Genomic DNA, 25959 nt, shown 5'->3' with positions numbered 1-25959 from the left:
AATATGTTAAAGTGCACTTTTTATCTGTGCTGTAAGGCCAGCGCTGTCTGTATGGGGTTGGCTGACTATCAATCATTGTCTCCCACAGGCTGTTCCACTCAAAGCGTATAGAAAACACCAACCTGCTCTTTGTGGTGGCTGAGACGCTGCCCTGTAGCTCCTGTGAGATTGAGAGACTGTCCCAGATAAAGAGGGAGTGTATCCTCTCTGCTCTCGCTCACTTTATGTGGTTTTATTTGAGCTAAAAGTGGAAAATGTACAATGTGTGTCTAGTTGGTTTTCTTTAACTTAATGTGAACAGTTCAGGAGGAAAATCCATGTGACCTACTGAGTAATGCACGATATCGTAAAGGCCCAACCTCCTGCTTTGACTACAGTGCCTTAGTAAGTAAAATTCAATATATTTGTGCTTCAAAGTCTGAACTTATCATAGGACATTATTAAGGACAAATGTGTGGTTTCTTTGTCAGAAGAAGTTAAATAAAACTTTCCTTTGTTTTAAGTAGTTGCACCCTATTATCTGTTTGCATGAGTTCCCAAACTTTCTCTACTGTTATTAGAATAAAGATGTTAATTAGCAACATTTAGTCCACCAACTAATATTTCTCAAAACTCAAAGCTTTTTCATTCTTCTTGATTTAGCTAGATTTTCTATTTTTATTTGGAAGATTTTAAAATAATCAAAGTATTGAAGCGGCTTTCTCACTTTCTCCCTCTGTTGGCAAAGCAGTTCAATGTCAATATACATGACAGCAGTAGAACATTAGACTGAGTCAGCTGCATAACAAAAGGAGTTGGAGGCTATTCTGCAATTCAGATGTGCTCCACTGCTAATTACGAACAAAGCTCCTTTGCAGATAGCTGAAAAATGTCCCAGTCAGCTAAAGGGAAGCATGTGGATCTCCAGACATAAATGTATTCTGCATACTTAAAATAAAAAAAAAATACAATTTGTTGTTTGACTGGTTTCCCACTTTTTTAGACTCATAATAAAATATGTGTCATAAACTGAATTTTGCAATACAGCAAAACTCTGAGCTACAAATCAATTATTGCAGGATAAGATGCATGAAATACATTCAGAAGGTTTTTCTTTCCATTTTTCATTGTGAAATATGTTTTTCTATTTCCTCCACAGGAAAACACATCAGAGTGTGGACGAGGTTCTTCACTGCAGTCCTCTATAGGAACCCTTCTGTTCATTCAGCTCATTCTGCCCCTCTTCCATCTCTCACACATCCACACACACTGACATGCTCCTTCTCCTCACATTTAGGCTTGGATCTACACAAGGTCATATCAAAAACCAACTGTGACGTTATTTGTCTTTTATTTCCACCAACTACTCATAGGATCAGCTCCTGGTATTTTGTTATGCCTTATTATACATTTGGTTAGGCTTTTTGAAAGCTTCAGTGTAAAATATGGGAAGAGGAATGTAATGAGGTTGCATGCAGCACAACCTGATAAGATCATAAGGTTTTATTTTTATCTTCCACATTTCACAGCTAAAGAAAGGTTGCTAAGGCAGTTAATAAGAATAAAAGTGAAGAACAATTCATTAAAAAGGTGATGTTTTTTTCAAAAATGTCAGTTATTTGAGATCATAAAAGTTGCAAAAGCACATTTACTGTTATTGGGGAAAGTTCTGCATTCCAACTTTGTACTGTACTTTAGGAGTGTTGCAGCATTTGTGTCTTATGCATGTTTTTACAGAAAGTGATCTAAGGCATTTCTCTTCCATGAGGCCTCTAAATGTAAATGTTATAGAGTCGGGTGCTGTATGAGACATCCAACTCTTTTTTTTGTCAGACACGTCTTGTGTTGTCCTTAAATGACACCTGCAGCATTTAGTTTCAAAACTAAATCAGTTATATAACTGACCACTCTCCTGTGAAGACGGTGTAAACTTAAAGTGTACAGTTTGAAATATGTTTGAGCAAATAGTCCTATTTGGAAACTTCATTTCTGCTGTTGAACAGTGCAGAAGTTGGGAAATTTGTAAACTGCATGCTGGTTTTTCTTCACAAAAACAAAAAATAAAAAGTAAAGTGGTCAATTTTGCTTTTAATTGTTATCAAAGATATTTCCAGTTTGAACAGGACCAAAATTCTCTTTAGTTTATCAGCCAGTCCACAGTTTACCCATTTGTTCTTTACAGAGTTTTAGGGTTTGGAGCCTGTTTCTAATGGTCAGAACAGTTAAAACTCTGAGCCCGAACCAAAGAACAAGATTGCCAGCAAATTAACCTTACATGCATGATGCATGCAGAAGGAGAACATGCAAAATCCAGACAGAATCCAGTATTAAACAAAGGGTCTTCCTGTTGAGAAGCAAAAGTGCTAATGATTGCTCTACTGTGCAGCGCCTGATTGAATCAAGATAGGATAAGATTTTGCACATGCAAATTGCTTTGCACCTTGTACGAACATCACTTTTCTTGTGCTAACAAGTTTGCACGTGTTTTAATAGATACAAAACTTTTGAAGATCAGATCCTAAATGTTAGAGTTGAATATTCACTCAAAGGAAATAGAACATTAGCTGATTCTGCAAGTTGTCTTAAAGTTTTAGAACATCTACATGAATTGGAAGCCAGCAAAGATACACCTCATGTTTCTACTTAGAGTTCTAAGCCATGTTTTTTTTTTTTACATGCATGAGCTTTGAAACTAATTACCTCCATGTTTCTGTTGTGCCTGTTTCTGTTTGCATGTTCAGTCCTCGTCCACTTCATCTTACTTAAAGTAGAAAGAGCTACTGCAGCAACAGCTGTTTTAAGATGAAGGTAAAACTTAGCTGTAGCCTCAAAATTATTTGACTTATTCAGCCAGAATAATTCCAACGAAGCTATTCTCACAAAAGCTTAAAAATAAAACATGGTAAAAGTCAATATCATAAAAGCAACCACAAACAAAAAAAAACCAACGAAAAAAAACCCCCCACAGGTTTCAGGACAATAGACATTCTTGCATTTCACTGCATTGTAAGATTAACAGTGGGTTTTAACGAGATGCTTTATAACTGCTCAGTGGTTTTAAAAAAAGTGCTTCCAGTCAAGTTAGATGTTGTCCAAGAAAATAGAATCGAACAGGTGACTGATTAACTAATGTGTCCATAAGAACTATGACATTGAATGCAATAACAGTCTCCTCACTATTTACATCCATACAATGATAATTATGAGGAATCCTCAATATGCTCTGCTGATATTGCAATTTTCATTGTTTTATGCATCAGCTGGTTAACTGATTAGACACTCTAAGATGTATTTTTGTAACTTGCATTGTCAAAATGTTGTCAACTTTGGAATTATACACTTGTGAATGCTTCTGTATGGAGAATGTAGCCTATAGATCGCTTTTGATGTTGTTTTTTGAAATCTAATTTTTTATTTATTTGAATTGTTCAGCTTGATTCACTGTGGCAGAAGCTTTCTGTTTTATTATGTGTACCCTAACTGACACTTCTGTCAAGTTTTTTATTTGATCTGCCCTTTTAGGACAGGGGTCACAGCATGTACAGTGTAATTTATCACGCGTAACCCACATCAATGCCAAAATACTACATGCTATTATTCTTTGAGACACTTTTAAATCTAAATTTAAACTTTATAGCATTATAATTACTAAACAGTATTTGGACTTATGTTCTATTAATTTGTTAAACATCTAAGTATAGATTGAGTATTTCAATAAAACTTGGTTTGATTCACCATAAACCTATTTTGAAAAATTTAAAAATGTTAACCCTACAGCTTCTTTCAAGGTGATATACAGTGGCATAAAATTCCTGTAAAATAGTTAATGCACCACTATGTTAGAACAATTAATTTTAGACACATTTTTCCACTAAATGAATGTAAAAACATCTGCTTTGAAAAAAAGTGTTACTGGACAGAGAGAAGTCGGAGTACTCATAGTGAAATCTATAATGAATCTCAGTGCAGTGATTCATGCTCTCTTGTCTTTTCGGTCATTGATTTAACTGGCTGCTGTCTTACCTGTAGTATGTTTTTAAAAGTTTTCTTCGAATAAGTATTTGTAAACTAACATTTTTCTCTGTCAGCCTGGTGTTCCATCCCACAGTGCCTTGTTGCACTCGTCATTTTGAAATACAGGATCATTTGGATCTCAGCTGTTGACATTCTGTGCGAAAGACATCCTTAAGAATAGAAGCAGCTCAGTTTTAAAGATACTCATTTGTTCCAGGAATATATTAAAATATGCTCATATTTGAAAGCTTTAAAAGAAGCACAGTTGGTAAAGAGAACAGCATAAGGTTGCTGCAGGAACCATGCCTGAAGTTTTCTGATGGACAGAACCTGACAGGAACCAACCTGATTGCTGCCCTGCTTTATCTTATTGATTTCTACACTGTGGTTCAGATTTAACATAAAGAACAGACTCTAGATTTCTACTTTTTCCCATAAGCGCACTCAGTTTGTATATATAGACATATATAGGAAAGATTTGGAAAGATTTGCATATCAGAACAGGTGTTTACTTAAACAAAACAAACTGTTTCCCATCTCATCTAGACCCGAGCATGACGGGAACTTATAGAACAGACCAAGGCCACAAGATATTCCGTGAGTCTCTTGTAACCTAACGGAAAGTGAGTTTGAGGAGCTTTGCAGCCTATAAAGTATTGCTTTATTTCAAATGATGGTATTTACTTGCATGATATTTTGAACACTTCAGAGATATGTGTACATAAAAGTTGATGAGCATTTTATGTCTGTGTCCAGCACTGCAGCCTTTTAGGATAAACATGCACGTGAAGAAGCTGCAGATGAATTTGACTTCAGTGAAGCCTACAGGGAATGATGGCATACGGAAGATTTATATCTCTTACAGCAAACAGTGAAGATAACAAATATGAGCGACATACTGCCCAATGAAAATCTTTTATGTTGAACAAAAAAAAATTTTGTTTGAATCACTTAATATTCATGCATCTATAGGTTGTATTTGAAAATAAGACACACTTTAAACTGATCACATATTCTGTTTGCTTATTATAAATGACATCTCTGTACTGCTTTTTTTAATGTATGGGATATTTTGTATTGTTAACTATTCATACTCAGCTGGTCAGTGAATAACAGATGGGATCAGAATGGATTTGAAGCTTCTGCAGGAACAGGGAGTAAAAATGGATATATAGTACAGCACCCTGTATGTTTACATCCTCTGGTTTTTCTGAGATTGTTTTTTTTTTTTTTGCTGTAGCTTTGCTTTTCATTATGCTGACATTGTTGTTTACTAAGCTGGAACGATTCCTTTTCTGTGTGCCAGTGCCACCTCATTTTGTACACATAATATGAAACAGTGGAACATGAAGGATGACTTTGTAAAGATTTTTGTCAGTCTCATTATGAATTAGATATCTAAATGTTTATATATTTGTTCATTAAAATGCTATTGATATTTTTCACTTCAGCTCTTAATGATTATTTATTAGACTTTCGTGTTATTTTCATGCGTTATACTACCCCCATATTGATCAGTGAATGTATAATACAGTTTAAAATTGACCATATTAAACGCTGGTTGAATAGATAAACCATTTGTCACTATTTCAGGCCTGGTCGATAGGTAACATACACTTAAATGGTCATTAATCTCACAGTAACTACATTCTTCTAATTACTGATCTGTTTTTATAGAGTGTTAAATGGTACAACATAGTAAATATTATATATTCATACAGTTTAACTATTATTTGGTTCAAAGTCCACAAATTACGAGCAAACTTCTTAAATAAATATTAACAATGTGTGGAGCGAAATCTCAGTGGATACTAACTGACTCTTAAACTGTTTTTTTACTCCCATAAACTGGGTTTTTATGAAAAAACCAAAACACCCATCTGTTTAGTTGACATACTGTTTGACTGTTAATACACTGGCCTCAGCTTTGATGCTCTTAGATTTTACAAAATTTGTGTCATCAATGTCAAACAAGTCAAACTATGTCTCATGGGTTGAGAAAACACTTCTCCAGAAAGCTTCTTTATTTTGCCCATTCAAGCATCTGTGCATTTTCAGCTTTGATGTGTTGAATTTGGTGCTGGGCCTTTTTGAGGGTTGGCACTTTCTCAGATCAAAGCAAGGTTAAATAGGCAGTAATAGATCAGTTCAATTCATTACAAGTTATTTATATAGCACCCATTCACAGAGAGAACATAATTTTAGGGGTTGAAATAACTAATACTGCAGAACTGAGGTGGAATGAAGCAGAATGATGAAAAGTGGTCCCCATGTCCTTCAGCAGTCTAAGCCTATAGCAGCATAACTAATGAGATAGCTAAGGATAACCTGAGCCTTTCTAACTATAAGCTTTATCAAAAAGAAAAGTTTTAAGCCTTGCCTTAAAAGAAGAGCTGAAATTTGAACACACACAGGTGTTTCAACTGAGCCATCTTCCAAAATTTAATAAAGCTCGTTTTGAAATTGTTAAAGTAGACTAACATTAAGTCTTTAAAATGCCCAAACCTCAACCTTATTGAACATCTGTGTCTAAATGCCAGGTGGGATGCATGAAACCAATCAGTTAAAATGCAAGGAGGGTTTGTCAAAAAAGAGCACTCTCTCGTCAGCTAGAAAGAATTTAACCAAATATCAGTAGAAGTTTATGTAGTGTTTGTATGTACTGAAATACATGTATACAAATTAGACTACAATAAAGACAAACTTTTGAACCCAGTCAATACTAAATTTAGTGCTAAAGGTAATAGGAGATTAATTATGCCCAAAGTGATGGGGTATACACCTCAGACTTGCACTGTACTTCACAAGAGCAACGGCCTACAATGTATGCTTGATTTTCTGTACTGCTCAAGCCAAGGACTAAGTTGTTAATAACTATCACCTCATAAAAAAACCAGATTAATGAAATTAATCGATCATAACTTCCAGAACATGTGGATCTAAAAGGCTCTGTAATACTTGCACTTCTTTCTAATCCCAGGCTTTAGATGACACTTGAGCCTCACCACTCTTCTGCACGTACCCAGCTTAACATGGTGCACATTTGACTCCTGCCTCTAGAGGATTCTTCCAGATAAAAAATAGGGGCTCTACAATAGCATCATCCAACAGACATAAGTCTGCACCAACCAGTGGGTTCTTATGAGACAAACTGTTGGCATTCTGGCTTATGAAGTTAGGAAGTAAGTATAGATACTGGAGAACAACTAGCTGTTGGTCCTAATAATAACAATAAACAATTAGTTTATTGAGGTGTTGCATGTTTGCTGGCAAGGAAAATGTCAAAAGGGTCAAAGTTCTCTCCAAAATAGATATATTAATTCATTTCTATGGCTTGATAACTGTAGATCAGATACAAAGCAGGGATCCAACTACTGTTGAACACATAACTTTCAGAGAGCATATTTAGAAAGTAAATTGCACAGTTAAACACCTCTGATCCCCATAAAGTAGCATAGAAAAGTCTAAGAAAGATTTCCAGCAGGAGCACTTGAACACATAGACTACATAAAATACTAAAAAGACAACATAGATATATGCAAAGACTGTCATTTTTGATGTGTAAAGCACTTTAATTATTCTGCCGTTTTATGATAAAAGCACACTTATACCCTTTATAAAGTGTAGGGCTTTTTGTGTTGTTCTTGGAGTGTACTTTATTTTTCACAAATTATTTCATTTTACCACAACATAATAGCAAAAACCAAAAGGTTTTGTATAAGAACCCTTACAATTTGCAGAATATGACTATAATGATTTACCTTTGTGAATTTACCATTTAGAAAATGTGCTTCATTGCATGTTAGTGTATGAATCTCATACCCAAAGACAAGATTCACTCTTAAGACCTTAGGCTTACCAACAAGATCTGTTGGTGGAAAACATCAGGATTTTTAAATAGATATCTGTGTTTAGCCTGATTTTAATATTGCAAGTTTGGGGTTTAGGTCACGTTGAAATATCCTGTTCTTGCTTAGAGTTACGCTGTGTATTATTAGAATAATTGCAGTAAAAATACATATTTCATATATTGAAAGATCCCCCCCCAAAAATGTGTTCAATACTATTTAACAACTATTTAGTACTATTTAATGACACAAGTGAACCTGAGCCATGTGCAGCATGTATATACTGTACATGAGGGCTATAAAGAAAAAGAAAAACTGCGGCATCCTGGTTATAAGCTTGCTTCCATATGATAGCAAAGGATTTCCTTTTCTTGGGTCACAGATTCAAGATAGCAGCACTTCCTTTATTGCTAAGAGACTGACAGCTATTAGGGATTACCTTTTTACTTTTAGAAGAAATCCAAGCTGCAGCTTGTATTGTCAGGATGGGAATGTGCCCTCAGTCAATCAAAGGAGTTTTAAGCAGTTAGGGAGGGAGTGTAATGTCCTTAGAGGAAAGTCACCAGCCATGAAGTCAATGGGATGTTTGGCTTTGATGACTCCATAAACAAGGCATCCTGGATGCCTTCCGCTCTTTTTAGTTATTTCTGTGACTTGTACCTTCTGTCCAACAGGCATTGTTCTTCCAAACATGGCTTAACTAGGCATATGCCAACATATTTAGCTATGATATCAGAGCATCAGTGTTTGGCAGCGCAAGTTGAATCTTATTGTCATTTTAATACATCATGCTGTGTTTTTCCAGTCACACAATTACTCCACCCCACATAAGGTGAACCCAATGAGAAAGGCAACAGAAGATTTCAGGGAAGAGGACGATTGATGTTAATTTGCTGCAGTCTATGGCTTCTTTGGGGGTAAAACTGATTTTATTTGCTTTTTTTTTTTTAGGGTGATGATTAGTGGCTGTTTTAGTATCTTATTGAATTTGGCTTTATTCTTTAACAGACATGTTCCACCTTAAGATAATTTTAAATTAACTATTTGGATTAATCTAAAAGTGTCTAATACAAGTACTAAGTGGGTGTAGGTGGATGACCTATGGTAACCTACTAAATGCAAATTTTATTAATTTGTTATTTCTCAGGTTTTGTAGAGGTGGAGGACCATTATGGTAAGTGGGGAGGCACATGATGGCGAAGAAAGATGTAATGAGAAAAACAACAAACAAATGATCAACAGAAAGACCAGGAGACCAAGACACACAGATGGCTACGTACAGTATGGTAAAGAGATGGCAACAGAGAACCGGAGAAAGGGAAACACAGATTTAAACAACACAGGGATTAAATTAAAGGAGGTGGGTACAATAAAGAGGAAATACAAACAGGTGCAAATCACATCAAGTTTTGGCACTGGAAAAAGGTATATAAACAAATATGACTGCCTACTGTCTGAACTGTGCTTTTTCATACTTTTGTGGTATTTAGAGAAAATTAACACAAAAAATAAATTAACATTGTGTATGTGTGACAACTAAATAACATCCATGCTCAATAGATGAACTGCAGGATTCTTCCTTTTATCCTAACGCGGCCATACTGAGAATTGTGATTGCCAACTTGTGTGTAGGAGCAGATGCTGGGAGGAGGGGGCTGTTTGCTTTTGGACTGTTGTTTAAAAATTTGTTAAACGGTTGCTTCAACATAGTAAGTAGAGGAATTATTTATCTATTATTATTTATTAAGTTATTTTTGATCCACTGCTGCTAAAATCTTACTGCGATTGAATACACTCATTGTCTACTTTATTAAGGATATCTGTCCAATTTGTTGTTAATCCAAAAAGTTAGGCAGTCAATCACATGTCCGCAACTAAATGCATTTTTGCATCCTAACATGGTGAAGATGACTTGCTGAAGTTCAAACTGACCATTTAATTAAATGGATTTCAGGCACTGTAACCTTTGATTGTGGTAAATAGGCTGAGAGAAAACCCTGATCTGTTTGTATTCTCAAGCACAGCTGTCTGATGGATTATATTGACAAGTTATCCAAAATACCATCTCTGAGGGCTCAACATGTTTAAACTTGAAGCAGATGGGCTACAAGAACAGGGGACCATACTGGGGCCTGTCCTGGTAGCTAAGAACGGGAAGATTTCATGGTAAATTTAGATAGTGATAGTGATAGTGTCTGGAACAACAACAACAAATAAACCTGGCTTCATCTGGCCCTTTGCATCAGTGGGTTAGGCTGTTGCTTGTAATATGGTGGTATTGAGTATCTTACTGGCACACTCTGAGCCTTAGGGTATCAACTTTAGGTTAAGTTTGGTAACACCTAAATAACTGACAATGCCTCCTCGAACTGCTGTCTTAGTCCAAAATACTGTAATACTCAAGTTTCAATCCCTCAGAGCATGTCAATTATGCAGTTAAGCAGTCTGCAGCAACTGTATGATGCTACTATGTCAATATGGGCCAACATTTCCTCTATGCCATAAACCAATCCTACCATTACTACTACCAAGGTAGTATTAATAAATGTAATGGTAAATGGTTGATATTTTAATGCAAATTATGTTTTTATTTTTGGATGAGAACTAAAATGAAACTTTTATTCAGAATGGAATCTTGACTACATCAGACCTATGCACTGATTATCTTATTTTATTTTAATATTACCTTAACTTATTTTATTCTTATCCTAATCTTATCTCATTCTTATATCTTATTTGTACTTACAATCTTATTTTTCCCTCTTCCAAAACGGGTGCACTGCAAGAAATTTTTTTTCCGCAAGGGATTAATAAAGTAATTCTAATTGTGATTCTTATTACAGGTGAGAAATCTGTAATCCGTAATCCCCAAAGCTGTCCATTAGACGGTGAAATTGACCTTATATTGTTCAAAGAAGATCCACAGGCAACAGATTTGTTAAATAATTTATTTACTGATGAACATTTAGTGAGACCAACTCAATGAAATATCATATTTTATGATTCTCATTTCGTCTCAGATCTGGGTTTTATCTTATTCTTCAGACTCCTTTGCCTGGAAAAAAAAATAAAAAATAACTAAAATCAAAATATATACTCTAAACGAAAACTTGCAGCAGCATTTTTCAGTGAATCTGCGAGCAACAGTTAATGTTAATCATATTTTCAGCTCAAAGAGTTTGCTTACTTTTCCAATTTCCCGACTCCTGGCCCTCAGCTTGTTAACCTGGGACTCAGCGATGTCAGCACGCTCCTGAGCTTCCTCCATCTCATGCTGCACCTTCCTTAGCCTGGAAATGTGAGAGTTGGCCTGTTCCTCCTGTGAGCAAATTCATAAAAGTTATGTCAAATAACTTTGAAAACAAAAAAATGTTTAACTTGATGACATAGTGCAATGGAGCTGAGCCTGTAACTTACAGCCTCCTCAGCCTGTCTCTTATATGCTTTCACTTTCAGCTGCAGCTTGTCCACCAGGTCCTGCAGCCTGACAATGTTCTTCTTGTCCTCCTCAGTCTGCAGTTAGCGAATGATAAATTAACTGCTTTGCAGCCTTGTGGGAAATCTGTAAACTGATAAAATAGAAAAAGCTTCAAACCTGATAGGTGAGCTCCTTCACTCTTCTTTCATATTTGCGAACACCTTTGACGGCCTCGGCTCCTCTTCGCTGCTCACTTTCAACCTCCCCCTCAAGTTCACGCACCTGATACACGAGAAAAATTATTACGATCCTAGTTATTAAACAAATAATTTTTTTTTATCAAAATGGAAGTAAAAGGATGGTTAAAACAAACAGAGCAACAAAGGAATACCCTAGCTTCCAGTTTCTGGAGCTGCTTCTTTCCTCCCTTCATGGCCAGATTTTCAGCTTCATCCAAACGGTGCTGGAGGTCCTTCACTGTCACATCCAGGTTCTTCTTCATCCTCTCCAAATGAGCGCTGGTGTCCTGCTCCTTCTTCAGCTCCTCCGCCATCATGGCAGCCTGAAATTTTCATATTTTGTTCAACACTCAGTGATTCTGTTTACAGAAATATATTTTGTAGAGGCAAAAAATTTGGCATTACTCACATCAGTGATGGCCTTCTTGGCCTTTTCTTCAGCATTTCTTGCCTCCTGAACAGCATCCTCCACCTCACCTTGGATATGTACAAAGTCAGACTCCAGCTTCTTCTTGGTGTTGATTAGGCTGGTATTCTGGATAAAAAAAAGAAACATGACAAAAAAATCCATTGATGGACTTTTAAAACTCAAGTACCATGTTTATTTGTTCAGGGGAATACCTGAGAGTGCAGCAGTGCAACACGCTCGCTGGCATCAACCAGCTCTTGCTCAGCCATTTTACGGCTTCTCTCCGTCTGCTCCAGAGCAGCTCTGAGCTCCTCGATTTCAGCAGTCATCAGGTTGTTCCTGCGCTCCACCATGGCAACCTGCTCTTTCATATCCTCCTGGCCTCGGAGGGCCTCGTCAAGGTGAAGCTGGGCATCCTGGACACATTTTTTTTTCACGTAAATAAATCTTGTAGATGTTTTCATAAAATGAACTCTGTATGACAACTTTCTCAACAGATGTACCTTAAGCTGTCCCTGGACGTTTCTCAGCTGTTTCTGGGCTTCAGCCGCCTGTCGGTTGGCGTGGCTCAGCTGTATCTCCATCTCATTGAGGTCTCCCTCCATCTTCTTCTTGATTCTCAGGGCATCGTTTCTGCTCCTGACCTCAGCATCCAGAGTACTCTGCATGGACTCCATCACCCTCTGGCTGTTCCTCTTGATCTGCTCGATCTCCTCGTCCTTCTCTGCAAGTTTTCTGTCAATTTCACTCTTGAGTTGAGTGAGCTCCAGCTGGACACGGAGAATCTTGGACTCTTCATGCTCAAGGGTGGCCTGTGAAGATGAAAAACAGCTTTTAGCAGAAATGTCTTCAGATGCAAATGTTTTAATTCTAAAAATATCACGTTTTTCATTCAGGACTTTCCTCTCCTTAATAATCAGTTGGCTAAACATCATTAGACTTAAAAGGAGATTTTTACCTCGGCCTCCTCCAAAGCTGTCTGTATTTCAGATTTCTCACTTTCCACAGTCTTTTTTCCTTTTTCTAGCTCATGGATCGTCTTTCCTGTGTCACCAAGTTGTTCAGTCAGGTCCGAGATCTCCTCTTTAGAATCAGAGAGAGAGGTTAATTTTTAGCAAGCTCAAATTTAAGAGAATCTTGTGATCTTATGGAAACCTTGGTAATTGTCTTACGTTGAAGGTTCTTGTTTTCCCTCTTCAGGGTCTCCAGGTGGTCCAGAGCTTCTTCATATGAGTTTTTCATTTTGAACAGCTCAGTACTCAGCGATCGAGCCTCTTTTTGAGCTCCCTCCAACTCCGCTTGGCTTTCCTCATACTTCTGCTTCCATTCGGCAAGGACCTGACGAAACAGCAAACTATTACATTTTCTTCTTTTTCTTTTTTGTTCACCTTGATAAGCAAAAGCGATTTTGTACCTTGTCAAAGTTCCTCTGCTTCTTGTCAAGATTAGCAGCCAGAGCATTAGCTCTCTCTACGTCGATCATCAGGTCTTCCACTTCACCCTGCAGTCTTTGTTTGGTCTTTTCTAGAGAGGCACATTTTGCATTCACAGCCTCAATGGACTCTTCAGCATCCTGGAGACGTTGGGCGAGCTTTTTCCTGCAAAAAGAGAATTTTTATTAAAGTAGTCACAGCCATAACAATAAGAGAGAGTTAGATTGCAAATTTGATCTGCCAACACTTTCAGCTTATTCTGATATAATTTTACAACTATTATACAAAATGACTGTAGGACAACTTTTCTAAAACAATCTGCATCATTGAGTGGTTGGAAAATAAGTGTTTATGACTTTGAGCTTGGTCACCCACTATTCTAGATTGATGTAATTAGCATGCCTGGTATTATTTTGACAGTAGTGTTTGAGACACTGATCTTGACCCTGAGATTTCTATATCCATCCATATTTCCAAATCCAGCTTCTTTAAAGGCTAACAGAGGGAACAAAGTACCTGTCCAGTACTGGATATACTGTAGCCAAATTGGGTCTTCAAGCAGTAACAATACCTACACCTACATTGTTCTTAACATCATACTGGGACTCAGCTATATTATGTCAACTGAATGGAAAAAAAAAAGATTTTTGAGTATCTGGCTAGCTGGTTATTGGTCAGCACAATCTAGTCAAGAAAATTGTCAACCCTGCCTATGAGCTAATTTCTCTAACTATAATAGGGAAAAGGACTTACTTTGCCTCTTCCAACTCCTCTGTGCGCTGAATGGCATCGGTCTCATACTTGGTTCTCCATTGAGCCACCTCGCTGTTAGCCTTGGACATAGCACGCTGTAGCTCAGCTTTGGCCTCCTGCTCCTCCTCATACTGCTCTCTGAGCAGATCACAGTCATGACGAGCCGACTGAACAGCATGAGCCAGAGCGTTCTTGGCCTGTTGGTCAAACAAGAATCAAATGAATACCTAATACCTCTTACTCCATTTTTAAAGCATGTTTGTCAGGCTTTCTTTCTCAAAGTTTTTTACCTTCACTTCCTCTTCTATGTGCCTTTTCAGTTCTTCAATCTGCTGAGTATAAGCTTGTTTACCTCTGGTCAGCTGGGATACAAGAGCTTCTTTCTCATCAAGCTGACGAGCCAATTCCCCTGAGAAAGTTAATCAAGGTAAAAGAAGATGATCCGTTAACACATCCTACATATTGGCCAGGTTATGATTAGAGCAACACTCTTTGGTGTAGAGGTGGTTAATGAGAAAGTGAACTGTGCTTTACAAACCTTTTTCTAAAGTCAAGCACAAACTGGTTTACCTCCACTGTACCTTAAAGCTCACCATAATTTGTTAACAATCCAACTTTGTGCCATAAATGTTTTGACTGTCATTCGTTTTCAGTTTTTACACAATAGAAGGAAGTAACCCCATACGTAGTCTGGACAATATTTCTCTAAGCGCGTTAGAATCTAGATCCTTCAAACACAGAAGTGATTGAAATGTGAGGACCTGGAAGTTGCTATAACACCCCTATCACTAAGCCATAAGTGGTAGTTTTTTTTTAAGGTTATTATTTGTAACATTTGAAAACCAAAAAAATCACAAATTTGATTGTAGCCTTAAAGACTTAGAAACTTAGAGAATTCTCCAAAGATTTGTTCAGTCCAGTGTCCAGTGCTAAATCAGAAAATAAGCCTAGGTATAGAAAAAATATTTTCATACCACTTTCTGTTTGGAGTCGAGCTTTCTGTCCGCTGATATCGTTCAGTTGACGAACATTCTCCTCGTTCTTGGCTCTGAGTTCACTCAGCTGATCTTCCAAGGTCCTGCACATCTTCTCAAGGTTTCCCTGATGAAAGAACACAGTTTGATTGAGTCAAATTGATTGTAATGTTTTTTTGTATGTGGAAATAATGAATAAGTTCTGACCTTTGCTTTTGCAACAGACTCCATGTTGCTTGAGAGGTCATCAATCTCCATCTTGTATTCACTTTTTTCTTTCTCCAGCTTCTGTTTGACTCTCTGCAGGTTATCTATCTGCTCACCCAGCTCTGCCACACTGTCAGCCTGCTTCTTACGGAGAGCTGCAGCTGTAGCTTCGTGCTGCAGGGTGGCCTCTTCAAGGTCACGGCGCAGCTTCTGAAACTCAGCCTCGCGCTTCTTGTTCATCTCAATCTGAGCTGCAGTGGCTCCTCCAGCCTCCTCCAGCCTCTCGCTGATCTCCTCAAGTTCTCTAGAGAGATCAGCTCTCTGCTTCTCGACCTTTGCCCTAGCTGCTCGCTCAGCCTCAATTTCCTCTTCAAGCTCCTCAATACGAGCCTGAAACAAACAAGGTTGTGTGAGAAGATTCTCAAGGATATCAAAATGTTCCTTTGGTACATGGCAAGCATCATGTCACACCTGCAGCTCCTTTATCTTTTTCTGTAACTGGACTCCAAGAGACTGCTCATCCTCAATCTTGCTGAGGAGTTGGCTTATCTCAAAGTCTTTTCTGCAGATGGATAAAATTTTTAAGTTTTGTCTTAGCAGACCTTTTCAAAAATGTTCTTTCTTGAAATAATTCAAAATATTGCTACACTTACTTCTTGATCTTCTCCTCAGACTGCTGCTTGTCATTCTCTAGATCCATTATGGACTCCTGGGCCAATTTAAGGTCTCCTTCCAGCTTCCTTTTAGCTCGCTCAAGGTCCATACGGAGCTTCTTTTCTTGCTCTAACGATCCTTCAAGCTGGTAGTAGAAAAATTTTATATATTACATGACAGATTTTTACGATATCTTTGAAAAAAATCAAGTATAGCCATCCTTTCATATAGTGAGTAGTCTAGTTAATGTTGGTTTAATGCAGCAAAGATAAAGGCTAACCAAACCATAGACAGAGGTAAGATAAAATAGCATAAAAACAAAACAAAAAACTACATTTTGAGAAAATCAACTGCCAGTTAAAGACCCTTTTTAACACTCACATCATCCACTTGTTGCTCCAGCTTCGTCTTGGCTTTGGTCAGAGTGTTGACTTTGTCTTCCTCTGCCTGCAGATCATCAAGGGTCTGTTGATGAGCCTCTTGGAGGGCTTTCTTCTCCTTTGTCAGTTTAGCAATGGTCTCATCTTGGGAGGCCATTTCCTCTGTGAGGTTTTTGACCTGTAATGTGTTCCATAAAGTTAAGGCACCATGACGTTTTAAATGTTTATAGAGAGGATTAATGTCTATATAGAAAATGCCTTGATAAAGACTAGAGTGTAACCTTGTTTTCAGTGGCATGTTTCTCCTTTTCTACTTTGGCCAGAGTCAGCTCCAAGTCATCAATATCCTTCTTCAACTCAGAGCACTCATCCTCAAGTTTCCTCTTCTTCGCTGTGAGCTCAGCATTTATTTCCTCCTCATCTTCCAGTCTCTCGTTGGTCTCTTTCAGTTTGGCCTCAAGCTGGATCTTTGCTTTGATGAGCCCCTCACACCTTTCCTCTGCATCAGCAAGGCTTTCACCTTCCTAAATGTCAAGTTATTTAGTTGATCAAATCAGTGTATAATTATTTAATAATTAATATGTATGATTGATCATATTATGATACTCACAGATTGCACTTGTAACAACAAATCATTCTTCTCCTGAAGGAGAGAAACCATTTTCTCCTCCAGTTCTTTCTTCTTAGCCAAAGCCTTTGTTAGATCCTCCTTGGTCTTGGTAAAGTCCTCCTTCATTTGGGCCATCTCTTTCTCTGTCTCTGCACTCTTCAGGAGAGGCTTAATCTTGAAGTACAACTTCATCCATGGCCAAGTCTTGACATTCATGAATGCACGGATGTTGTATTGGATGGTGAAAATAGCATCTCTGGGAATATGCAACAAACATTTAAACCAAGCCTTGAATTATGCATTCTAAATTCCTAAAAAAAATCTGCAACAAAATAGTAAATTACCGCCTCTCCATCATCTTGACAAACTCGCGTCGCATAAGGAATCCTCTGCAGAGAGCTTGAGTCATTGTAACCAGCTCTGCCAGTTTTTCATCTCGCATCTCCTCAAGGACTCCCAGCAGTCCAGCCTTGAAGAACACCTACAATCCCCCAAATTTGTAGGAATAACATTTACAATGATGCATTAATGGTCTTTGCAAGCGTTTAGGACCATACCTTGGTATGCCCAAACTTGTACTGAGTGTGGTCAACATCAATAGAGCCCAAGAGTTTCTCAGAAGCCTTCTTGTTGTCAATGAACTGACCCTCAGGGATGACACTGGCATTGAGTACTTTGTATCTAAAGAGAAAGATTTCACCCATTAGGTCAGACTTTGCTGTATTTTAGAGCAAGAAACCATTCTGAAACAAGTGGAGTCTTAAAAAATGCCTTCTAAAATGGAAAGTCATTGCCTTATTTAGTATAAGATCAGCATCTGGAAATATCTCATGTCAGTAACAGATTGTGTTGTTTAAAAGGAAGAGCTTTCTAACAGAAATATGTCTGAAGTTGAAAAAGTATTGACTGAACTCTGTTATGAATATAATCTATAGAAGACCGAAAATGCATGCAATCTCCTTGGAGCTCACTAAAAGCAGTTTGAAACATTTTCTGCCCCAGTGAAGAAATTCAAATTGTGGACTTAAAGGGAGGAAACCAATTTAATGAAACAACTCAGACACTGCACTAGAATACTGTAGACATTAAACCCAAATAATGAAAAATCTACCCTGATGATGTTGGTAAAGGAGAAAGTTGCAAAATCCCTACATGGCCTTATCAATACAAAGTAGACTTTTTTGGTGATGTAGTACACATAAGAGCATCAACACTGGTCAAATCCATAGAGCCATTACAATGTCTATCTCAATGCACCCAGAGTGGATTTTAATTACATATTTCTCAAAAGATGTAATTTGCCAGTGAGAGTGACAAGCAGACTTGTCTAAAAACTAAGCATAACTAAATCCCATAGTGTAGGTTGTCAGTGTTTTAAGGGGAGGTCTAGTTCAATCCTGCAGGCTTATTCTGCTTGACAAATCATCCGATAAATGTTAACTTAATGAAATGCAGTGTCACCTGGATAGTTCGCTCCTATTATTTTTGTCTTAGGTGAATGTTTTAGTATGATCTTATTTGACAATTTTGTATCTCGTACATAATATTTATTTCTTGCTTTTTTACATTGTTCCTGAATTTTAGTTTTTTTCAAAATTTAAATAAGCATTCAGAACAACTCACTCTTTGAAGTAGACAATACTTTTTAGTGTGCAAGGTGAAATAAGTACCTCTGCTTGAAGTCACCGTACAGGATCCTGCTGGGGAAACCTTTTCTGCAGATTCTGATACCCTCCAGCACACCATTGCATCTAAGCTGGTGGATAACTAAGAAGTTCTCCATAAGACCTGTGTCACAAAAGTTGAATAAAAGCATTATTCTGAAGATGATACAACAATATATTACAAAATATATTTAAGATTTGTGTACCTGGAGTCTTAGACTCATTGGGAATCAAGCAGCGCACAAAATGAGGATGTGTGCTTCTCAGATTAGTCATTAGCTTGCCCAGATTCTCCTAAAGACAAATCAGAGGTCTAATATTAAATGGACACTATAAAGTATAAAAAATTTAATCAAAGATTATCCTACAACTCACCCTGAACAATGCAGACACTGTTTGGAAGGAACCTCCCTTCTTTTTGCCACCCTTCTTGCCACCACCCTCTCCTGTCAGTATAAACGAATATTAGAAATGATGTACTTGTCCAGATTGTACTTGTACACCATAAAATGAGATATTTCCCAAAAAATGCACATAAAAATGTCACCTTCTCCAGACGCATGGGATGCATATAGAAAAGCCAGAAGTTTGCAAGCAGATTTCTGGTAAAGTTGGACCACAGTGTCATTCAGGGGGTCCTTATTCTTTTCCAGCCAGCCATTGACATTGTAGTCCACAGTGCCAGCATAGTGCACCAGAGAGAAATGAGCCTCAGCTTTTCCTTTGGCAGGTTTTGGCTTCTGGAAGGGGGCACTTTTTCCCAGATGTTGGTCATACAGTTTGCTCTTGAAGGTCATGTCTGTTGCCTTGGGAACAATACACTCCTCTTCAAGGATGGAGAAGATGCCCATTGGCTGTCATGATAGAAAGATACAATATAAAACATAAGATTTCACAGATTTAAAAGGATTTTCTGTGTGGGTCTAATTCAGCATGTGGCAAACCTTCTCAATGAGCTCAATGCATGCAGCCAAGTCCATGCCAAAGTCAATGAACTCCCATTCAATTCCCTCTTTCTTATACTCTTCTTGTTCCAGGACGAACATGTGATGGTTGAAGAACTGTTGCAGTTTTTCATTGGTGAAGTTGATGCACAGCTGCTCCAAGCTGTTAAACTGTAAGATGACAAACTCTGTTAGATATTTACTGATCTGCTTCACTGATTAAAAGGATAACTCATGATTTACATACATCAAAGATTTCAAAGCCAGCAATGTCCAAGACACCGATAAAGAAGCTCCTTGGCTGTTTGGTGTCCAACATCTCGTTGATTCTGACAACCATCCACAAGAACATCTTCTCATAGACAGACTTGCAGAGAGCACTCACTCCATTGTTGACCTGATGTCAGACAAAATAGGCATTATATTAACATGTAACTTGACCAAAAACTAACATTCAGGACATGAAAACATACTTATCAAACTATAGCATTCAGTTGATCTGTTGTATTAATTACCTGGAGTACAGTTTGACCTTTGGTCACAAACTCATTCCCAACCTTCACTCTAGGGTAACACAAAGCTTTGAGCAAATCGGCAGAGTTCAGACCCATCAGATAGGCGATTTTATCCGCCACTAAAAGAAAAAGAAGTTCTGCTCAGTTCTCCTTAAAGACACAAAAACTCCAGGACTTATTAAAATCGTATGTTTTATTTTATACCTTCTGTGCCATCAGGCTCAGCCTGCTCCTCACGCTGCTTCTGCTTGAATTTCATGTTTCCATGATGCATCACAGCTCCTGTCAGTTTGTACATGCTCATCTTTTCCTCTGCAGTAAAACCCAGAATGTCGATGGCAGTCTGTGTTCAAACAGAGGTTAATTAATCAGTTTGAAAGTTTAAAAATATATGTAATAATGATTTAAATTTACAACACTGCTTACATCAGTAGCAACAAATTCTTCAACATCATCAATACTTTTGACAGTGATTTCTCCATGACTGATCATTGGATAATCATAGGGATTGGTGGTAATCAGGAGAGCCTCTGTTTTAAACACAAAATGAATGCACATAAATACAATTATACTAAATATAAAACATATGCCATATTGCCAGCTTGTGGCAAGACACTGTTAACTTGTGGGAAAAAGGAATATGAATCTTTCTCACCTACTAACTCAGGCTTGTGGCCTGTTGTCAGCTGATAAAAGATGTGGTAGCTCCTCTCAGCAGACAGCTGGAATGTCACTCTAGACTTCTCCAGCAGATCTGTAAGGATTCAGGTTGTTCTCATTCAAGAAAATCAACATTTTCAAACATAAATATAGAATTATGGAAGAAGATTTTAACAGAAAGATTTACATGTTTCAATATCAGCAGAAGCCAACTTTCCAGTTGAACCAAAGTGGATTCTAATGAATTTTCCCTGTGTGGAAACAAGAAAACATCTTAAAATTCTCCTGCAATGAACAGTTTTCACTAAAAACCAGGAGACCATTTTAACCCTAACTTACAAAACGAGAGGAGTTGTCATTCCTCACAGTCTTGGCATTTCCATAAGCTTCCAGCAGTGGGTTGGCTGCAATGATCTGATCTTCCAGTGATCCCTGAAGGCAACATTGGTCTCATCAGTTCAGCAGGTCTTTGTTTACTTATTCACAATATTTTGTAGTGAATCAAAGTAACCAACCTGCATTTTTCCAGGAATTGGTTCAGCTTTCTTTCCAGTGGATGACACTGCGATTGTCGCAAAGTACTGGATGACACGTTTGGTGTTCACAGTCTTTCCTGCACCAGATTCTCCACTGGTTTGAAGATTCACAGTTTAATTAGAAAACTACTGATTCAATTATTGCTAGGAAAACAGAAATGCATCAAACTTGCCACACTTACGTAATCAGGATAGACTGGTTTTCTCTATCTGTCAGAGGAATAATTAGGAAAACAGTTAAGAGGTGGAAGTTTGAGGTGCGACTGCTGTGTTTATGTACTGATTAAAGAAGGTCTGATACCTTGGAGCATGAACTGATAGGCGTTATCAGAGATGGAGAAGATGTGGGGAGGAGCTTCAATTCTCTTTTTGCCCCTGTATCCTGCAACAACCACTGCATCGTACACTGGGAGCCACTTGTAGGGGTTCACAGTAACGCAGAACAACCCAGAGTAGGTCTGCAGGGTCACAAATGATCATGATGATGCAAAAGTTTTTGCAGCCATCATAGGTTTAAGCCACTGATATTTATATTTGGACTAACTTACATAGATCATCCATGCTGCATATCGCTCTTTGAGGTTATACAGCACAGTGGGCTCATTGAGGTGGGTCATCATGGCCATGTCCTCAATTTTATCAAACTTTGGTGGGTTCATGGGGAAGATTTCATCTTCCTTCACAGTGATAGTCTGATGTACAGAGAAAAGTGTCAAAGTTTTTGCAGCAGAGGATGAATAGGGTAGTTACAACATATTAAGATGGGAAATTGTTCATATACGGCCAATTAAAATAATCGGACAATAACAAAATCAAAATCATTCAAAATGCTTATTATTTTCAATTGAGAAATAACCGTGAACGCTCTCTGTAGGGAAATATTTCTAACTCCTACCTTCCCACACAAAGTCTCCACAGTGGCTTTGCCACCCTCTTTCTTGATGAGCTTTCCCTTGAGGTACATCTGACTGGGCTCGGACACAAAGTAGGCTGTTTTAGCATCAAAAGGAGCATTCTGGGCTTCAATTCGCTCTTTTTCTGGCTTGCGGAGAAATATGGCCGCAGGGCCGAAGCACTCCATTTCTGCATCCCCACTCATGATGACGGTTTACTGGAAGAGCAGAACAACAATCCAATATTTAAATATATGCCTAATATTTAGGAAGAAAGGACATGGATCTAAACAGGCTACTGTTAAAGGAATACTATTAGATGATCCAGTCAGTCTAATCTTGGTCATGCAGATGATGATGATATAGATGCAATGTAGTATTCAATTTATCATTCATTTGTGTATTACATACTTTACAAGGTATAACAGTTGCTAAATTTGGGAAAATTATCTGCTTGGGAATAAATAAAAAAAAATAAAGAAAATAATTCAAATAGTTGCAATGTTACGTGAAACTTTAAAAATATTAAATATAGATATATTATTAGATATACTCAAAATAAAGATAGTGCTGCAGTGGAGGATGTTCAAAGGGCAAATCTAAGTCTAAACATGACTAATCCTTATACTCTAATAGCTCGATGAAGTAGATCAGGGTCCTTTAAATCCATCCTCATCTTTCATTTTTCAGATCCCCTCTGCTCCAACTGACCTTAGTCAAATAATCAGGTCATTAGCAGGACTCTATAGACTTAACTGCATACTGAAGGGGTAATACAGCAGTTTGATTCAAGTATGAGGAAGCAGAAAAATATCTAAGAGGTATCGGACACCAGACAATAAGGATTGGAGTTAAACCCCTGATTTTGAGACTTTGCATGCATTTGGCTTAAAGTAAACAGACATGCAGGTGTTTTCTTCTAGCGTTTGAAATGTAGACACTGTATTGGTTTAAATGCAGTCATTTAGTTGATGCTTCTGGGAAAATATGAACACACTTTAGATATTGGGTGTTATGGAAAAGTTTATGAGCGGCTCTTGTTTTTGAGATAAGTTGTTGAGATTCCTTAAGACACTTTTTTTTCTTTATATTGACAATATATAAAAGATGGAACATCTTACAATTTGAATAAAACATTGAATGCCATCTTAAATATTGAGGAATGTTTTGGTTTTTTTTTGCAACCTTTTTTTTTTTAAGAAATCGGTTAAACAGTAGAGGGGAGCGGTGATGTTATCTGCCTTGGGAGGGAAAATACAGTATTTGATCAAAAACTGTTCCAAATACAATTAATAAAAACAATTAAAGATATATAAATCAAAACCGGACTATTAAACAGAAGCTAAATGCATCATGACCTGTTCTAATGCTTAATTTTTTTCTTACTGAAAATGGTACGAAGTTATTACAACAAAGAGCTCAAGTGTAATATCAAGTTACTAAAAAGTCATCCAACAAAGCTGATGAATGATATCAATGTTGTACAAGTTAAATTAACAATACAAAGCATGCAGAAGGAGTTATTCACCAAAGAAATGTAACAGGATTAATAGGCAGAACAAATTTTTCCTCTGACAATGCAACAGTGATACCAGGAATAGTTTACCTTCTCCCCTCGGACCAGAAGAACAGCTGTAGATGGTCTTGTAAAAGGTTCTGAAGAAAGATATATTTCAGCAGATTGTTTACAAACTTTCCAAAATTATTAATCTACAGTAAATTGCTGGCTAACACAAAGCATCTTGTTTCCTGGCAGTAAGCGTCCATGCCCTGCATTGTTCTTTAAGCTATTGGCCCTCCTCCTGCTACTGAAAGACTCCAACTCACTCACCTTGTCTGGTTGCCTGACAGTCCTTGGAGGCGTCCCTGCCTTCCTTCTTTTATAGACAGATCAGTCTTCACTCAGCAGAGATGACCTTCTTTATTTGGTCACATTGTTTTGTCGTCTGATTGAGTATTTTTATGCACCAAGTTGACTTTGGCTGTTGTTTGGTTTCCTCTTCAAAGACCAGTGCAAGCAGCTGATCACAGCTTGGATTCCTTTCCTTTTAAAATTCAGAATTGGTTGCTACCACTTGCAAGGTTTACATATATTACCAAGATGGTTCATAAGTACAAGAATATGGGTTGTTATTTTTTAATAGATGGTGTTCAATAGTCAAGAAAAATTAAGTTTGTTAATTTAAATTTTTTTTTCTGCTCTCAATTCTTAATGTAAACACCAAGAGATTCCAAAGTAGCTTAAGAATGTATTTTAAAGGGCCATTTGTTGTGCATTAAACTATTTTAGGACCACCAGTCCAACATGAAAGAAAATAAGTACATTCTTTAAAAAAACTTGTAAAAACCCTGATATTTATTAAAAACATTTGTTTAACTCTCTATACACATTATTGTTTGAAAAATATCTGTTTCAGCAATTTGGTCATTGTTTTTAGTCTTTCTTTAATCTCCTCAATGCTCCCTGGCACAGTAGAAGATATACACTCAGCTGTGGAGAGGCTCTCATGTGTCACTGGTATTCTGTGGCAGAAGCCTTGCAAGTCTTTCCTGTGACAAAGGAGCAGAGCTGGACCTTACAGTTGCTAATCTAAGAACCCGTGGAAACGATGATACCTCGGAATAATGAGAAACAAAGGCACAAGCCCCTGTTTCATGAAATCCCACATTTAATTGGATTAGAGCAGGGATAAAGGACAAGGGAAGTGCAAAAATGTTTTTATTTATAGCTTTCCAATTTCCTTTCTTCTAATTAGGGTATAAAGTGGGTCACATGTTAAACAAACAAAAATGGTATTAGAGCTAAGACTTAGACAACTTTTATTGTCATTATTTATACACAGAGTAAATACAAAACAAGATTTTAGAACAGCTTTCGGACAGAAGATGAACATTTCCATTCCATGAGGTGCAGCAGTGATCAAATGTAAACAGTGTAAAAGAGAAAAAAAAGAAGAAAAAATTGGTGCAAAAACGCACTGATATTGAAATTCAGAGCATTTATATATGATGTAAATATGCAGTATTTTTTGGTTTGGTGTTATCAGTGTGATGCAGAGTTTGTGACATGATGTAAGAGTTTTTTCCCCCTTGTTTTTAGCAGTTACTTTAGAGCAAAGGTAACTGCACAGACACTTGGTATAAAAACTAATAACGACAAACCATAAAACTCAATGTTAGAATTCAATTATTTTAACTGGCAGTTCTTCTACTTGACAAATAGGGAAAAGTTTTAAAACCATAGAAAGATTCACCGTACCTTCACAGATTTCGTGACTTAATTATATGAAAGACTGAATGGTAGGACCAAATATAAATGTTTTTCTTAGAATTTATGACACAATATAGTATGTACATGTGTTTAGAGCGTATGACCTTATTCATTAGGATAACCCACCGATTAATGATGGAGTTCTTCTACAACTTGTCCTGCAAATGAAAGATGTAGTGATATCAATAGTTGATACGCTGCCGATGGAAAACATAATCTCCTTGTTGTAAAATAAAAAGAACACGATTATTTTCGAAATGTTATCAGTCTAATATATCTCCCCTGCATTGCACAAAAAAGAAGGATTTTATTCATAAGAAGATGGCTCCCTGTTTTAATTTAGAGCTTCATACTTTGAAGCATAATTCTAGGAAACTGGAGAGAAAACTAATCTGATCAGCCATATTGATTTATGCTTTATACCCAGCAGTCTGGAAAGAAGCGGGTAGAGCCCGGGTAGAGTTAGAACATATCAGATAACTACAGATGTTGATGCAATAAAAGTGTTAAAAAAAAATTTAAATTTTAAATACACATAAAGTTTTTAATGACATAATA

At 37.3% G+C, this 25959-nt stretch overlaps 2 protein-coding genes across 4 annotated transcripts in view; one reads left to right on the top strand and one right to left on the bottom strand.

Annotated features, from left to right (window-relative positions):
- Positions 1-2033, top strand: part of LOC119779980 (voltage-dependent calcium channel subunit alpha-2/delta-2-like) — a 58046-nt gene extending 56013 nt beyond the window's left edge. For all 3 annotated transcript variants that reach the window (XM_038279845.1, XM_038279844.1, XM_038279843.1), the window contains 3 exons: positions 89-198; positions 302-384; positions 1139-2033. In XM_038279845.1, the coding sequence (XP_038135773.1) occupies positions 89-198; positions 302-384; positions 1139-1252 (307 nt within the window). In that variant the 3' untranslated portion in view covers positions 1253-2033. The remainder of the gene's footprint in view (positions 1-88; positions 199-301; positions 385-1138) is intronic.
- An 8742-nt stretch (positions 2034-10775) lies between these two features.
- On the bottom strand, positions 10776-24056 carry LOC119779979 (myosin heavy chain, fast skeletal muscle-like). Its single transcript, XM_038279841.1, has 41 exons — positions 23962-24056; positions 23737-23786; positions 22133-22348; positions 21786-21929; positions 21539-21695; positions 21420-21447; positions 21217-21331; positions 21041-21133; positions 20889-20952; positions 20697-20795; positions 20468-20571; positions 20246-20384; positions 20042-20160; positions 19774-19923; positions 19527-19697; positions 19130-19436; positions 18958-19028; positions 18789-18876; positions 18589-18706; positions 17476-17599; positions 17263-17399; positions 16919-17174; positions 16590-16832; positions 16310-16486; positions 15928-16073; positions 15746-15836; positions 15275-15664; positions 15068-15194; positions 14384-14502; positions 14094-14290; positions 13322-13505; positions 13080-13245; positions 12866-12990; positions 12411-12719; positions 12120-12323; positions 11908-12033; positions 11651-11821; positions 11437-11541; positions 11259-11354; positions 11029-11160; positions 10776-10896 (listed from the first exon to the last, which is right to left on the bottom strand). Exons 3-41 carry the CDS (start codon positions 22334-22336, stop codon positions 10876-10878), a joined length of 5817 nt encoding a protein of 1938 aa, XP_038135769.1. The 5' UTR covers positions 22337-22348; positions 23737-23786; positions 23962-24056; the 3' UTR covers positions 10776-10875.
- Between the last annotated feature and the right edge of the window lie 1903 nt (positions 24057-25959).

This window comes from Cyprinodon tularosa, unplaced genomic scaffold (genome assembly GCF_016077235.1).
Source record: "Cyprinodon tularosa strain WSP-4 unplaced genomic scaffold, ASM1607723v1 ctg154, whole genome shotgun sequence".
In the NCBI taxonomy this organism is placed as follows: Eukaryota; Metazoa; Chordata; class Actinopteri; order Cyprinodontiformes; family Cyprinodontidae; genus Cyprinodon; species Cyprinodon tularosa.
The sequence above is the reverse complement of the archived record's forward strand: the minus strand, read 5'-3'. Positions and strand labels throughout refer to the sequence as shown.

Excerpts from the sequence above, each read along its gene's own strand:
- LOC119779979 (XM_038279841.1), bottom strand. The coding sequence starts at position 22,336 with ATGAGTGGGGATGCAGAAATGGAGTGCTTCGGCCCTGCGGCCATATTT. Across the intron at positions 20,572-20,696 it reads CCACAAGCCTGAGTTAGTAG|AGGCTCTCCTGATTACCACC; the intron begins GTGAGAAAGATT and ends TGTTTAAAACAG. Across the intron at positions 20,161-20,245 it reads TGAGCCTGATGGCACAGAAG|TGGCGGATAAAATCGCCTAT; the intron begins GTATAAAATAAA and ends TTTTTCTTTTAG.